General features: G+C 51.6%; 1 protein-coding gene across 1 annotated transcript in view; it reads left to right on the top strand.

Moving 5' to 3' along the window:
* The window catches only part of cfap65 (cilia and flagella associated protein 65), a 99,989-nt gene that overhangs the window by 20,702 nt on the left and 64,979 nt on the right, over positions 1-14,308 (top strand). The window contains exons 12-16 of the mRNA XM_064976967.1: positions 27-164; positions 326-565; positions 842-1,066; positions 9,578-9,724; positions 9,828-9,996. Of these exons, the coding sequence (XP_064833039.1) occupies positions 27-164; positions 326-565; positions 842-1,066; positions 9,578-9,724; positions 9,828-9,996 (919 nt within the window). The remainder of the gene's footprint in view (positions 1-26; positions 165-325; positions 566-841; positions 1,067-9,577; positions 9,725-9,827; positions 9,997-14,308) is intronic.

Here is a 14,308-nt window from a genome sequence, read left to right on the forward strand (position 1 = left end):
TGTTTTTGCCCCACCTCTTTCTCCAGGTGTTGAGGGACCATCGGCAGGTAGAGGACCGTACCTTGTGCCCTCCCTGGTGTGTCACAGTCCGGGTCATTGGACACTCCTTCCAGCCTGGCCGGGAGCACTTCATCCCCCGCTTCTCCTTGCAGCGCCCCCGAGTGGTGAGTGCAGACATCGCACCGTCAACTGTCCTCACACAATCATATCTCCATTCGTCTCACGCTAGCGTACTCCAAGGTCTTGTTCAGAACGTACGTTCAGGAAAGTCTGGAATAAAGGCATTTTCTTCATCTTCTTCATCCTCCTCTTCCTCTCTATCCAGGTCTTCCCTGCTCTGAACCTGGTCTCCTACAGGACTGTGCTCCTGGAGAACATGGGAGACCTACCCTTGGTGTTCAGGCTGGACCCAGAGGAGTGTCCTTCGGTGTCTGTTCAACCCACCAGCGGCCTGGTCCAACCTGGACACCACCAGATTCTCACCCTCAGGACCACCCCAGCAGAAGACTGCCCTGCCAGGCTACCCCTCACCCTGCACTTCAATGCCAGTCCCAAGCACACCCAGGTACCACAGTCCTAGTCACAGCAGGCTTGTACCATAGATCCTTTTCAGACAGTTGGTGTGTTTGAGGGGGATCAACCTGAGCACGTTTCTGCACAGAATCACTGATCTATAAAGCACCTTGGCTCCGTAATGACGACTCCATTATGTGATCAACATGAATAAATCTGCTTTAGAAACGCCTTGGTACAATATGGCGGATTCCCTTCAAATCCTACCGTTAATAAAGTTTTTGCTCTGGGGGTGTGTGTGTGTGTGTCTGTCTGTCCTGCCGTGTAGGAGCTGTCGGTGGTGAGTGTGGTAGAGAAGCCTTGTCTGTCTCTGGAAGGAGAAGGTAGTCTGTTCTTCAAACCCACGGCGGTGGGCTCCCGCTCCCAGAGCCCCTACAGGGTCAGGAACCTGACCAGGTTACCTCTGAGGTTCCACTGGAGGATCCCTGGACCTGACCAACGTGTCGTCTCTGTGGCGCCTGACACCGGAGTCCTGCAGCCCAATGAGACCATGGTGAGAGAAAGAGAAGGGCTGGTGGGACGCAGGTTGACCTTTATTGTCAAGAACCTTTCTCTGGAGGCAGAACTGGGTGATTTCTGCTAGCTGGCTCAGCTGCAAAGTCAAATTGGCTAAATATATATATATATATATATATATAGCAGAGTGGTTAGGTTTAGGCAGTAGGGTTAGCAGAGTGTTTAAGGTTAGGTTTAGTCAGTAGGGTTAGCAGAGTGGGTAGGTTTAGTCAGTAGGGTTAGCAGAGTGGTTAAGGTTCGGTTTAGACAGTTGGGTTAGCAGAGTGGTTAAGGTTAGGTTTAGTCAGTAGGGTTAGCACAGTGGTTAAGGTTAGGTTTAGACAGTAGGGTTAGCAGAGTGGTTAAGGTTAGGTTTAGGCAGTAGGGTTAACAGAGGGGTTAAGGTTAGGTTTAGGCAGTAGGGTTAACAGAGTGGTTAGGTTTAGACAGTAGGGTTAACAGAGTGGTTAAGGTTTAAGCAGTAGGGTCAGCAGAGTGGTTAAGGTTTAGACAGTAGGGTTAACAGAGTAGTTAAGGTTTAGGCAGTAGGGTTAGCAGAGTGGTTAAGGTTTAGACAGTAGGGTTAGCAGAGTGGTTAAGGTTTAGGCAGTAGGGTTAGCAGAGTGGTTAAGGTTTAGACAGTAGGGTTAACAGAGTGGTTAAGGTTTAGGCAGTAGGGTTAGCAGAGTGGTTAAGGTTTAAGCAGTAGGGTTAGCAGAGTGGTTAAGGTTTAGGCAGTATGGTTAACAGAGTGGTTAAGGTTTAGGCAGTAGGGTTAGCAGAGTGGTTAAGGTTTAGGCAGTAGGGTTAGCAGAGTGTTTAACGTTAGGTTTAGGCAGTAGGGTTAGCAGAGTGGTTAGGTTTAGGCAGTAGGGTTAACAGAGTGGTTAAGGTTTAGTCAGTAGGGTTAGCAGAGTGGTTAGGTTTAGACAATAGGGTTAGCAGAGTGGTTAGGTTTAGGCAGTAGGGTTAGCAGAGTGGTTAAGGTTTAGACAGTAGGGTTAGCAGAGTGGTTAAGGTTTAGACAGTAGGGTTAACAGAGGGGTTAAGGTTTAGACAGTAGGGTTAGCAGAGTGGTTAAGGTTTAGGCAGTAGGGTTAGCAGAGTGGCTAAGGTTTAGACAGTAGGGTTAGCAGAGTGGTTAAGGTTTAGGCAGTAGGGTTAACAGAGTGGTTAAGGTTTAGACAGTAGGGTTAGCAGAGTGGTTAAGTTTACTTAAGACTGGCTGTCTTTGAAAGAAAGATTTATACTGGCTGTTGATTGAGTGTTTCAAGGGTCTTTCTCAGGCTTTGAACTTGGTGTTTTGGCTGAATCTTCCATCTCCCTCGATGATATGGATGATTGATTATTACCAAAAAATGTGTTTCAGATGATTGATTGTTGATGAAATGAAAACGTATGAATCCTGTTTGAACTTTGCAGGTTGAGTGGAGGTTGAGTGGAGGTTGAGTGTTGGTTGAGTGTTGGTTAAGTAGAGGTTGAGTGGAGGTTGTGTTGGTTTTGTAGAGGTTGAGTGTTGGTTAAGTAGAGGTTGAGTAGAGGTTGAGTGGAGGTTGAGTGGAGGTTGAGTGGAGGTTGAGTAGAGGTTGAGTGTTGGTTGAGTGTTGGTTAAGTAGAGGTTGAGTGGAGGTTGTGTTGGTTTTGTAGAGGTTGAGTGTTGGTTAAGTAGAGGTTGAGTGGAGGTTGAGTGTTGGTTGAGTGGAGGTTGAGTGTTGGTTAAGTAGAGGTTGAGTGGAGGTTGAGTAGAGGTTGAGTGGAGGTTGAGTGTTGGTTAAGTAGAGGTTGAGTAGAGGTTGAGTGGAGGTTGAGTAGAGGTTGAGTAGAGGTTGAGTAGAGGTTGAGTAGAGGTTGAGTGTTGGTTGAGTGGAGGTTGAGTGGAGGTTGAGTGTTGGTTGAGTAGAGGTTGAGTGTTGGTTGAGTGTTGGTTAAGTAGAGGTTGAGTGGAGGTTGTGTTGGTTTTGTAGAGGTTGAGTGTTGGTTTTGTAGAGGTTGAGTGGAGGTTGAGTGGAGGTTGAGTGTTGGTTAAGTAGAGGTTGAGTGGAGGTTGAGTGTTGGTTGAGTGGAGGTTGAGTGTTGGTTAATTAGAGGTGTTGGTTAAGTAGAGGTTGAGTGGAGGTTGAGTGGAGGTTGAGTGGAGGTTGAGTGTTGGTTGAGTGGAGGTTGAGTAGAGGTTGAGTAGAGGTTGAGTAGAGGTTGAGTAGAGGTTGAGTGTTGGTTGAGTGTTGGTTAAGTAGAGGTTGAGTGGAGGTTGTGTTGGTTTTGTAGAGGTTGAGTGTTGGTTTTGTAGAGGTTGAGTGGAGGTTGAGTGGAGGTTGAGTGTTGGTTAAGTAGAGGTTGAATGGAGGTTGAGTGTTGGTTGAGTGGAGGTTGAGTGTTGGTTAAGTAGAGGTGTTGGTTAAGTAGAGGTTGAGTGGAGGTTGAGTAGAGGTTGAGTGGAGGTTGAGTGTTGGTTAAGTAGAGGTTGAGTAGAGGTTGAGTGTTGGTTAAGTAGAGGTTGAGTGGAGGTTGAGTGTTGGTTAAGTAGAGGTTGAGTGGAGGTTTAGTGTTGAGTGTTAAGTAGAGGTTGAGTATAGGTTGAGTGGAGGTTGAGTGGAGGTTGAGTAGAGGTTGAGTAGAGGTTGAGTAGAGGTTGAGTAGAGGTTGAGTGGAGGTTGAGTGTTGGTTGAGTAGAGGTTGAGTGTTGGTTAAGTAGAGGTTGAGTGGAGGTTGTGTTGGTTTTGTAGAGGTTGAGTGTTGGTTTTGTAGAGGTTGAGTGGAGGTTGAGTGTTGGTTAAGTAGAGGTTGAGTGGAGGTTGAGTGTTGGTTGAGTGGAGGTTGAGTGTTGGTTAATTAGAGGTGTTGGTTAAGTAGAGGTTGAGTGGAGGTTGAGTAGAGGTTGAGTGGAGGTTGAGTGTTGGTTAAGTAGAGGTTGAGTAGAGGTTGAGTGGAGGTTGAGTAGAGGTTGAGTAGAGGTTGAGTAGAGGTTGAGTAGAGGTTGAGTGGAGGTTGAGTGTTGGTTGAGTAGAGGTTGAGTGTTGGTTGAGTGTTGGTTAAGTAGAGGTTGAGTGGAGGTTGTGTTGGTTTTGTAGAGGTTGAGTGTTGGTTTTGTAGAGGTTGAGTGTTGGTTGAGTGGAGGTTGAGTGTTGGTTAAGTAGAGGTGTTGGTTAAGTAGAGGTTGAGTGGAGGTTGAGTAGAGGTTGAGTGGAGGTTGAGTGTTGGTTAAGTAGAGGTTGAGTAGAGGTTGAGTGTTGGTTAAGTAGAGGTTGAGTGGAGGTTGAGTGTTGGTTAAGTAGAGGTTGAGTGGAGGTTTAGTGTTGAGTGTTAAGTAGAGGTTGAGTATAGGTTAAGTGGAGGTTGAGTGGAGGTTGAGTGGAGGTTGAGTAGAGGTTGAGTATAGGTTGAGTGGAGGTTGAGTGGAGGTTGAGTGTTGGTTGAGTAGAGGTTGAGTGTTGGTTGAGTGTTGGTTAAGTAGAGGTTGAGTGGAGGTTGTGTTGGTTTTGTAGAGGTTGAGTGTTGGTTTTGTAGAGGTTGAGTGGAGGTTGAGTGGAGGTTGAGTGGAGGTTAAGTAGAGGTTGAGTGGAGGTTGAGTGTTGGTTGAGTGGAGGTTGAGTGTTGGTTAATTAGAGGTGTTGGTTAAGTAGAGGTTGAGTGGAGGTTGAGTAGAGGTTGAGTGGAGGTTGAGTGTTGGTTAAGTAGAGGTTGAGTGGAGGTTGAGTGGAGGTTGAGTAGAGGTTGAGTAGAGGTTGAGTAGAGGTTGAGTAGAGGTTGAGTGGAGGTTGAGTGTTGGTTGAGTAGAGGTTGAGTGTTGGTTGAGTGTTGGTTAAGTAGAGGTTGAGTGGAGGTTGTGTTGGTTTTGTAGAGGTTGAGTGTTGGTTTTGTAGAGGTTGAGTGGAGGTTGAGTGGAGGTTGAGTGTTGGTTAAGTAGAGGTTGAGTGGAGGTTGAGTGTTGGTTGAGTGGAGGTTGAGTGTTGGTTAAGTAGAGGTGTTGGTTAAGTAGAGGTTGAGTGGAGGTTGAGTGGAGGTTGAGTGGAGGTTGAGTGTTGGTTAAGTAGAGGTTGAGTAGAGGTTGAGTGTTGGTTAAGTAGAGGTTGAGTGGAGGTTGAGTGTTGGTTAAGTAGAGGTTGAGTGGAGGTTTAGTGTTGAGTGTTAAGTAGAGGTTGAGTATAGGTTAAGTGGAGGTTGAGTGGAGGTTGAGTAGAGGTTGAGTATAGGTTGAGTGGAGGTTGAGTGGAGGTTGAGTGTTGGTTGAGTAGAGGTTGAGTGTTGGTTGAGTGTTGGTTAAGTAGAGGTTGAGTGGAGGTTGTGTTGGTTTTGTAGAGGTTGAGTGTTGGTTTTGTAGAGGTTGAGAGTGGAGGTTGAGTGGAGGTTGAGTGTTGGTTAAGTAGAGGTTGAGTGGAGGTTGAGTGTTGGTTGAGTGGAGGTTGAGTGTTGGTTAATTAGAGGTGTTGGTTAAGTAGAGGTTGAGTGGAGGTTGAGTAGAGGTTGAGTGGAGGTTGAGTGTTGGTTAAGTAGAGGTTGAGTAGAGGTTGAGTGGAGGTTGAGTAGAGGTTGAGTAGAGGTTGAGTAGAGGTTGAGTAGAGGTTGAGTGGAGGTTGAGTGTTGGTTGAGTAGAGGTTGAGTGTTGGTTGAGTGTTGGTTAAGTAGAGGTTGAGTGGAGGTTGTGTTGGTTTTGTAGAGGTTGAGTGTTGGTTTTGTAGAGGTTGAGTGTTGGTTGAGTGGAGGTTGAGTGTTGGTTAAGTAGAGGTGTTGGTTAAGTAGAGGTTGAGTGGAGGTTGAGTAGAGGTTGAGTGGAGGTTGAGTGTTGGTTAAGTAGAGGTTGAGTAGAGGTTGAGTGTTGGTTAAGTAGAGGTTGAGTGGAGGTTGAGTGTTGGTTAAGTAGAGGTTGAGTGGAGGTTTAGTGTTGAGTGTTAAGTAGAGGTTGAGTATAGGTTAAGTGGAGGTTGAGTGGAGGTTGAGTGGAGGTTGAGTAGAGGTTGAGTATAGGTTGAGTGGAGGTTGAGTGGAGGTTGAGTGTTGGTTGAGTAGAGGTTGAGTGTTGGTTGAGTGTTGGTTAAGTAGAGGTTGAGTGGAGGTTGTGTTGGTTTTGTAGAGGTTGAGTGTTGGTTTTGTAGAGGTTGAGTGGAGGTTGAGTGGAGGTTGAGTGTTGGTTAAGTAGAGGTTGAGTGGAGGTTGAGTGTTGGTTGAGTGGAGGTTGAGTGTTGGTTAATTAGAGGTGTTGGTTAAGTAGAGGTTGAGTGGAGGTTGAGTAGAGGTTGAGTGGAGGTTGAGTGTTGGTTAAGTAGAGGTTGAGTGGAGGTTGAGTGGAGGTTGAGTAGAGGTTGAGTAGAGGTTGAGTAGAGGTTGAGTGGAGGTTGAGTGTTGGTTGAGTAGAGGTTGAGTGTTGGTTGAGTGTTGGTTGAGTGTTGGTTAAGTAGAGGTTGAGTGGAGGTTGTGTTGGTTTTGTAGAGGTTGAGTGTTGGTTTTGTGGAGGTTGAGTGGAGGTTGAGTGTTGGTTAAGTAGAGGTTGAGTGGAGGTTGAGTGTTGGTTGAGTGGAGGTTGAGTGTTGGTTAAGTAGAGGTGTTGGTTAAGTAGAGGTTGAGTGGAGGTTGAGTAGAGGTTGAGTGGAGGTTGAGTGTTGGTTAAGTAGAGGTTGAGTAGAGGTTGAGTGTTGGTTAAGTAGAGGTTGAGTGGAGGTTGAGTGTTGGTTAAGTAGAGGTTGAGTGGAGGTTTAGTGTTGGTTGAGTAGAGGTTGAGTGTTGGTTGAGTGTTGGTTAAGTAGAGGTTGAGTGGAGGTTGTGTTGGTTTTGTAGAGGTTGAGTGTTGGTTTTGTAGAGGTTGAGTGGAGGTTGAGTGGAGGTTGAGTGTTGGTTAAGTAGAGGTTGAGTGGAGGTTGAGTGTTGGTTGAGTGGAGGTTGAGTGTTGGTTAATTAGAGGTGTTGGTTAAGTAGAGGTTGAGTGGAGGTTGAGTAGAGGTTGAGTGGAGGTTGAGTGTTGGTTAAGTAGAGGTTGAGTAGAGGTTGAGTGGAGGTTGAGTAGAGGTTGAGTAGAGGTTGAGTAGAGGTTGAGTGGAGGTTGAGTGTTGGTTGAGTAGAGGTTGAGTGTTGGTTGAGTGTTGGTTAAGTAGAGGTTGAGTGGAGGTTGTGTTGGTTTTGTAGAGGTTGAGTGTTGGTTTTGTAGAGGTTGAGTGTTGGTTGAGTGGAGGTTGAGTGTTGGTTAAGTAGAGGTGTTGGTTAAGTAGAGGTTGAGTGGAGGTTGAGTAGAGGTTGAGTGGAGGTTGAGTGTTGGTTAAGTAGAGGTTGAGTAGAGGTTGAGTGTTGGTTAAGTAGAGGTTGAGTGGAGGTTGAGTGTTGGTTAAGTAGAGGTTGAGTGGAGGTTTAGTGTTGAGTGTTAAGTAATGGTTGAGTATAGGTTAAGTGGAGGTTGAGTGGAGGTTGAGTGGAGGTTGAGTAGAGGTTGAGTAGAGGTTGAGTATAGGTTGAGTGGAGGTTGAGTGGAGGTTGAGTGTTGGTTGAGTGTTGGTTGAGTGTTGGTTAAGTAGAGGTTGAGTGGAGGTTGTGTTGGTTTTGTAGAGGTTGAGTGTTGGTTTTGTAGAGGTTGAGTGGAGGTTGAGTGGAGGTTGAGTGTTGGTTAAGTAGAGGTTGAGTGGAGGTTGAGTGTTGGTTGAGTGGAGGTTGAGTGTTGGTTAATTAGAGGTGTTGGTTAAGTAGAGGTTGAGTGGAGGTTGAGTAGAGGTTGAGTGGAGGTTGAGTGTTGGTTAAGTAGAGGTTGAGTAGAGGTTGAGTGGAGGTTGAGTAGAGGTTGAGTAGAGGTTGAGTAGAGGTTGAGTAGAGGTTGAGTGGAGGTTGAGTGTTGGTTGAGTAGAGGTTGAGTGTTGGTTGAGTGTTGGTTAAGTAGAGGTTGAGTGGAGGTTGTGTTGGTTTTGTAGAGGTTGAGTGTTGGTTTTGTAGAGGTTGAGTGGAGGTTGAGTGGAGGTTGAGTGTTGGTTAAGTAGAGGTTGAGTGGAGGTTGAGTGTTGGTTGAGTGGAGGTTGAGTGTTGGTTAAGTAGAGGTGTTGGTTAAGTAGAGGTTGAGTGGAGGTTGAGTAGAGGTTGAGTGGAGGTTGAGTGTTGGTTAAGTAGAGGTTGAGTAGAGGTTGAGTGTTGGTTAAGTAGAGGTTGAGTGGAGGTTGAGTGTTGGTTAAGTAGAGGTTGAGTGGAGGTTTAGTGTTGAGTGTTAAGTAGAGGTTGAGTATAGGTTAAGTGGAGGTTGAGTGGAGGTTGAGTAGAGGTTGAGTATAGGTTGAGTGGAGGTTGAGTGGAGGTTGAGTGTTGGTTGAGTAGAGGTTGAGTGTTGGTTGAGTGTTGGTTAAGTAGAGGTTGAGTGGAGGTTGTGTTGGTTTTGTAGAGGTTGAGTGTTGGTTTTGTAGAGGTTGAGTGGAGGTTGAGTGGAGGTTGAGTGTTGGTTAAGTAGAGGTTGAGTGGAGGTTGAGTGTTGGTTGAGTGGAGGTTGAGTGTTGGTTAATTAGAGGTGTTGGTTAAGTAGAGGTTGAGTGGAGGTTGAGTAGAGGTTGAGTGGAGGTTGAGTGTTGGTTGAGTAGAGGTTGAGTAGAGGTTGAGTGGAGGTTGAGTAGAGGTTGAGTAGAGGTTGAGTAGAGGTTGAGTAGAGGTTGAGTGGAGGTTGAGTGTTGGTTGAGTAGAGGTTGAGTGTTGGTTGAGTGTTGGTTAAGTAGAGGTTGAGTGGAGGTTGTGTTGGTTTTGTAGAGGTTGAGTGGAGGTTGAGTGGAGGTTGAGTGTTGGTTAAGTAGAGGTTGAGTAGAGGTTGAGTGTTGGTTAAGTAGAGGTTGAGTGGAGGTTGAGTGTTGGTTAAGTAGAGGTTGAGTGGAGGTTTAGTGTTGAGTGTTAAGTGGAGGTTGAGTATAGGTTAAGTGGAGGTTGAGTGGAGGTTGAGTGGAGGTTGAGTGTTGGTTAAGTAGAGGTTGAGTAGAGGTTGAGTGTTGGTTAAGTAGAGGTTGAGTGGAGGTTGAGTGTTGGTTAAGTAGAGGTTGAGTGGAGGTTTAGTGTTGAGTGTTAAGTAGAGGTTGAGTATAGGTTAAGTGGAGGTTGAGTGGAGTTTAAGTGGAGGTTGAGTGGAGTTTGAGTGTTGGTTAAGTGGAGGTTGAGTGTTGGTTGAGTGGAGGTTGAGTGTAGGTTAAGTGGAGGTTGAGTGGAGGTTGAGTGGAGGTTGAGTGGAGGTTGAGTGGAGGTTGAGTGTTGGTTGAGTGGAGGTTGAGTGTTGGTTGAGTGGAGGTTGAGTGGAGGTTGAGTGGAGGTTGAGTGGAGGTTGAGTGGAGGTTGAGTGTAGGTTAAGTGGAGGTTGAGTGGAGGTTGAGTGGAGGTTGAGTGGAGGTTGAGTGTTGGTTAAGTGGAGGTTGAGTGTAGGTTAAGTGGAGGTTGAGTGGAGGTTGAGTGGAGGTTGAGTGGAGGTTGAGTGGAGGTTGAGTGGAGGTTGAGTGGAGGTTAAGTAGAGGTTGAGTGGAGGTTGAGTGTTGGTTAAGTGTTGGTTAAGTAGAGGTTGTGATTTTCCTCCTCCCAGGTGCAGACGTGGTCCTTCACCCCATTTGAGGAAATGGTTTACAATCTGAAGCCCAACCTGACCTTCTGGCCAATCCAGACGCCCGGATGCAGGAAGTCCCGCCTCCCCCTGAAAGTAGTGGGCATGGCCTCCAAAGGATCCATCCAGGTGTTAGTCTCCTCAGACCCCCCCCCCCCCCACTACCCCAGGTGAATTGTGTTAGTGTCTGTGTTAGGGTGGAAACTCTGTAATTGGTTCTCTCTCTCTCCAGGCAGAGCATGGGGTGCTGAATCTGGGGGAGGTGTTGGTGGGAGACTGTAGGTCCTTCGAGGTGCCTCTCATCAACAATGGTTCCTGTTCTGTCAGCTTCTGTTTGGCTGTACAACAGAGCCTGCTAGACCCGGGGTTGCCTGAGAACTCACAGAAGAAAGACCCTGTTGGTACGTATGAGATACCCCTGAGAACTCACAACATCCTGAAATCTTCTCTCTCTCTCCATGTATTGAACCTCTACTGCCACATCTATGTTACTTTACACAAATGCCTTCCCAACCATTGTCCTCCCCCTCCGCGAAGACAACCAATCCGAGACAGAATCAATAGACGATTTGAGCTATCCTACCCAGACCAAGCTACATACTCGTCCCAGCCAACATGACCCCATAGGCCCCATGTAGGTATTCAGTGGGCAAGGTGGGCACGGGCTAGCCCACACCAAGCCCAACACAACCAGCCCACACCAAGCCCAACACAACCAGCCCACAACCAGCCCACACCAAGCCCAACACAACCAGCCCACAACCAGCCCACACCAAGCCCAACACAACCAGCCCAACACAACCAGCCCACAACCAGCCCACACCAAGCCCAACACAACCAGCCCACAACCAGCCCACACCAAGCCCATCACAACCAGCCCACCCACAACCAGCCCACACCAAGCCCAACACAACCATCCCACACCAAGCCAACAACCAGCCCACTCCAAGCCAACACGGGCCAGCCCACACCAAGCCCGACACAACCAGCCCACACCAAGTCAACACCAAGCCCAACACAACCAGCACACACCAAGCCCAACACAGCCAGCCCTCAACAAGCCAACACCGGCCGGCCCACACCAACCCACACCAAGCCCAACACAACCAGTCCACACCAGCCCACACGGGCCAGCCCACACCAAGCCCAACACAACCAGTCCATCCCAAGCCCAACACAACCAGCCCACACCAAGCCCAACACAACCAGCCCACAACCAGCCCACACCAAGCCCAACACAACCAGCCCACCCACAACCAGCCCACACCAAGCCCAACACAACCATCCCACACCAAGCCCAACACAACCAGCCCACACCAAGCCCAACACAACCATCCCACACCAAGCCAACAACCAGCCCACACCAAACCAACATGGGCCAGCCCACACCAAGCCCAACACAACCAGCCCACAACCAGCCCACACGGGCCAGCCCACACCAAGCCCAACACAACCATCCCACACCAAGCCAACAACCAGCCCACACCAAACCAACATGGGCCAGCCCACAACCAGCCCACACGGGCCAGCCCACACCAAGCCCAACACAACCAGTCCATACCAAGCCCAACACAACCAGCCCACACCAAGCTCACACAACCAGTCCACACCAGCCCACACGGGCCAGCCCACACCAAGCCCAACATGGCCAGCCCAACACAACCAGCCCACACCAAGCCCAACATGGCCAGCCCAACACGGCCAGCCCACACCAAGCCCAACACGGCCAGCCCACACCAAGCCCAACACGGCCAGCCCACACCAAGCCCAACACGGCCAGCCCACACCAAGCACAACACGGCCAGCCCACACCAAGCCCAACACGGCCAGCCCACACCAAGCCCAACACGGCCAGCCCACACCAAGCACAACACGGCCAGCCCAACACAACCAGCCCACACCAAGCCCAACACAACCAGCCCACAACCAGCCCACACCAAGCCCATCACAACCAGCCCACCCACAACCAGCCCACACCAAGCCCAACACAACCATCCCACACCAAGCCAACAACCAGCCCACTCCAAGCCAACACGGGCCAGCCCACACCAAGCCCGACACAACCAGCCCACACCAAGTCAACACCAAGCCCAACACAACCAGCACACACCAAGCCCAACACAGCCAGCCCTCAACAAGCCAACACCGGCCGGCCCACACCAACCCACACCAAGCCCAACACAACCAGTCCACACCAGCCCACACGGGCCAGCCCACACCAAGCCCAACACAACCAGTCCATCCCAAGCCCAACACAACCAGCCCACAACCAGCCCACACCAAGCCCAACACAACCAGCCCACAACCAGCCCACACCAAGCCCAACACAACCAGCCCACCCACAACCAGCCCACACCAAGCCCAACACAACCATCCCACACCAAGCCCAACACAACCAGCCCACACCAAGCCCAACACAACCATCCCACACCAAGCCAACAACCAGCCCACACCAAACCAACATGGGCCAGCCCACACCAAGCCCAACACAACCAGCCCACAACCAGCCCACACGGGCCAGCCCACACCAAGCCCAACACAACCATCCCACACGAAGCCAACAACCAGCCCACACCAAACCAACATGGGCCAGCCCACACCAAGCCCAACACGGCCAGCCCACAACCAGCCCACACGGGCCAGCCCACACCAAGCCCAACACAACCAGTCCATACCAAGCCCAACACAACCAGCCCACACCAAGCTCACACAACCAGTCCACACCAGCCCACACGGGCCAGCCCACACCAAGCCCAACATGGCCAGCCCAACACAACCAGCCCACACCAAGCCCAACATGGCCAGCCCAACACGGCCAGCCCACACCAAGCCCAACACGGCCAGCCCACACCAAGCCCAACACGGCCAGCCCACACCAAGCACAACACGGCCAGCCCACACCAAGCCCAACACGGCCAGCCCACACCAAGCCCAACACGTCCAGCCCACACCAAGCACAACACGGCCAGCCCAACACAACCAGCCCACACCAAGCACCACACGGCCAGCCCAACACGGCCAGCCCACACCAAGCACAACACGGCCAGCCCAACACAACCAGCCCACACCAAGCCCAGCACAGCCAGCCCACACCAAGCCCAGCACGGCCAGCCCACACCAAGCCCAGCACGGCCAGCCCACACCAAGCCCAACACAACCAGCCCACACCAAGCCCAACACGGCCAGCCCACACCAAGCACAACACGGCCAGCCCACACCAAGCACAACACGGCCAGCCCAACACCAAGCCCAACACGGCCAGCCCACACCAAGCCCAACACGGCCAGCCCACACCAAGCACAACACGGCCAGCCCAACACCAAGCCCAACACGGCCAGCCCACACCAAGCACAACACGGCCAGCCCAACACGGCCAGCCCACACCAAGCCCAACACGGCCAGCCCACACCAAGCCCAACACGGCCAGCCCACACCAAGCACAACACGGCCAGCCCACACCAAGCACAACACGGCCAGCCCACACCAAGCCCAACACGGCCAGCCCACACCAAGCCCAACACGGCCAGCCCACACCAAACCCAACACGGCCAGCCCACACCAAGCACAACACGGCCAGCCCAACACAACCAGCCCACACCAAGCACCACACGGCCAGCCCAACACGGCCAGCCCACACCAAGCACAACACGGCCAGCCCAACACAACCAGCCCACACCAAGCCCAGCACGGCCAGCCCACACCAAGCCCAGCACGGCCAGCCCACACCAAGCCCAGCACGGCCAGCCCACACCAAGCCCAGCACGGCCAGCCCAACATAACCAACCCACACCAAGCCCAGCACGGCCAGCCCAACATAACCAACCCACACCAAGCCCAGCACGGCCAGCCCACACCAAGCACAACACAACCAGCCCACACCAAGTCAACACCAAGCCCAACACAACCAGCCCACACCAAGTCAACACCAAGCCCAACACAACCAGCACACACCAAGCCCAACACAACCAGCACACACCAAGCCCAACACGGCCAGCCCACAACAAGCCAACACCGGCCGGCCCACACCAAGCCCAACACAACCAGCCCACACCATGCCCAACACAACCAGTCCACACCAGCCCACACGGGCCGGCCCACACCAAGCCCAACACAACCAGCCCACACCAAGCCCAACACGGCCAGCCCAACACAAGCAGCCCAACACAACCAGCCCACACCAAGCCCAACATGGCCAGCCCAACACGGCCAGCCCACACCAAGCCCAACACGGCCAGCCCAACACAATCAGCCCACACCAAGCACAACACGGCCAGCCCACACCAAAGCCCAGCACGGCCAGCCCAACACAACCAACCCACACCAAGCCCAGCACGGCCAGCCCACACCAAGCCCAGCACGGCCAGCCCACACCAAGCACAACACGGCCAGCCCACACCAAGCCCAGCACGGCCAGCCCACACCAAGCCCAGCACGGCCAGCCCACACCAAGCCCAACACGGCCAGCCCACACCAAGCCCAACACGGCCAGCCCACACCAAGCCCAGCACGGCCAGCCCACACCAAGCCCAGCACGGCCAGCCCACACCAAGCCCAGCACGGCCAGCCCACACCAAGCCCAGCACGGCCAGCCACACCAAGCCCAGCACGGCCAGCCCACACCAAGCCCAGCACGGCCAGCCCACACCAAGCCCAGCACGGCCAGCCCACACCAAGCCCAGCACGGCCAGCCCACACCAAGCCCAGCACGGCCAG

This window comes from Oncorhynchus masou, chromosome 10, assembly GCF_036934945.1.
Source record: "Oncorhynchus masou masou isolate Uvic2021 chromosome 10, UVic_Omas_1.1, whole genome shotgun sequence".
NCBI classification, from domain to species: domain Eukaryota; kingdom Metazoa; phylum Chordata; class Actinopteri; order Salmoniformes; family Salmonidae; genus Oncorhynchus; species Oncorhynchus masou.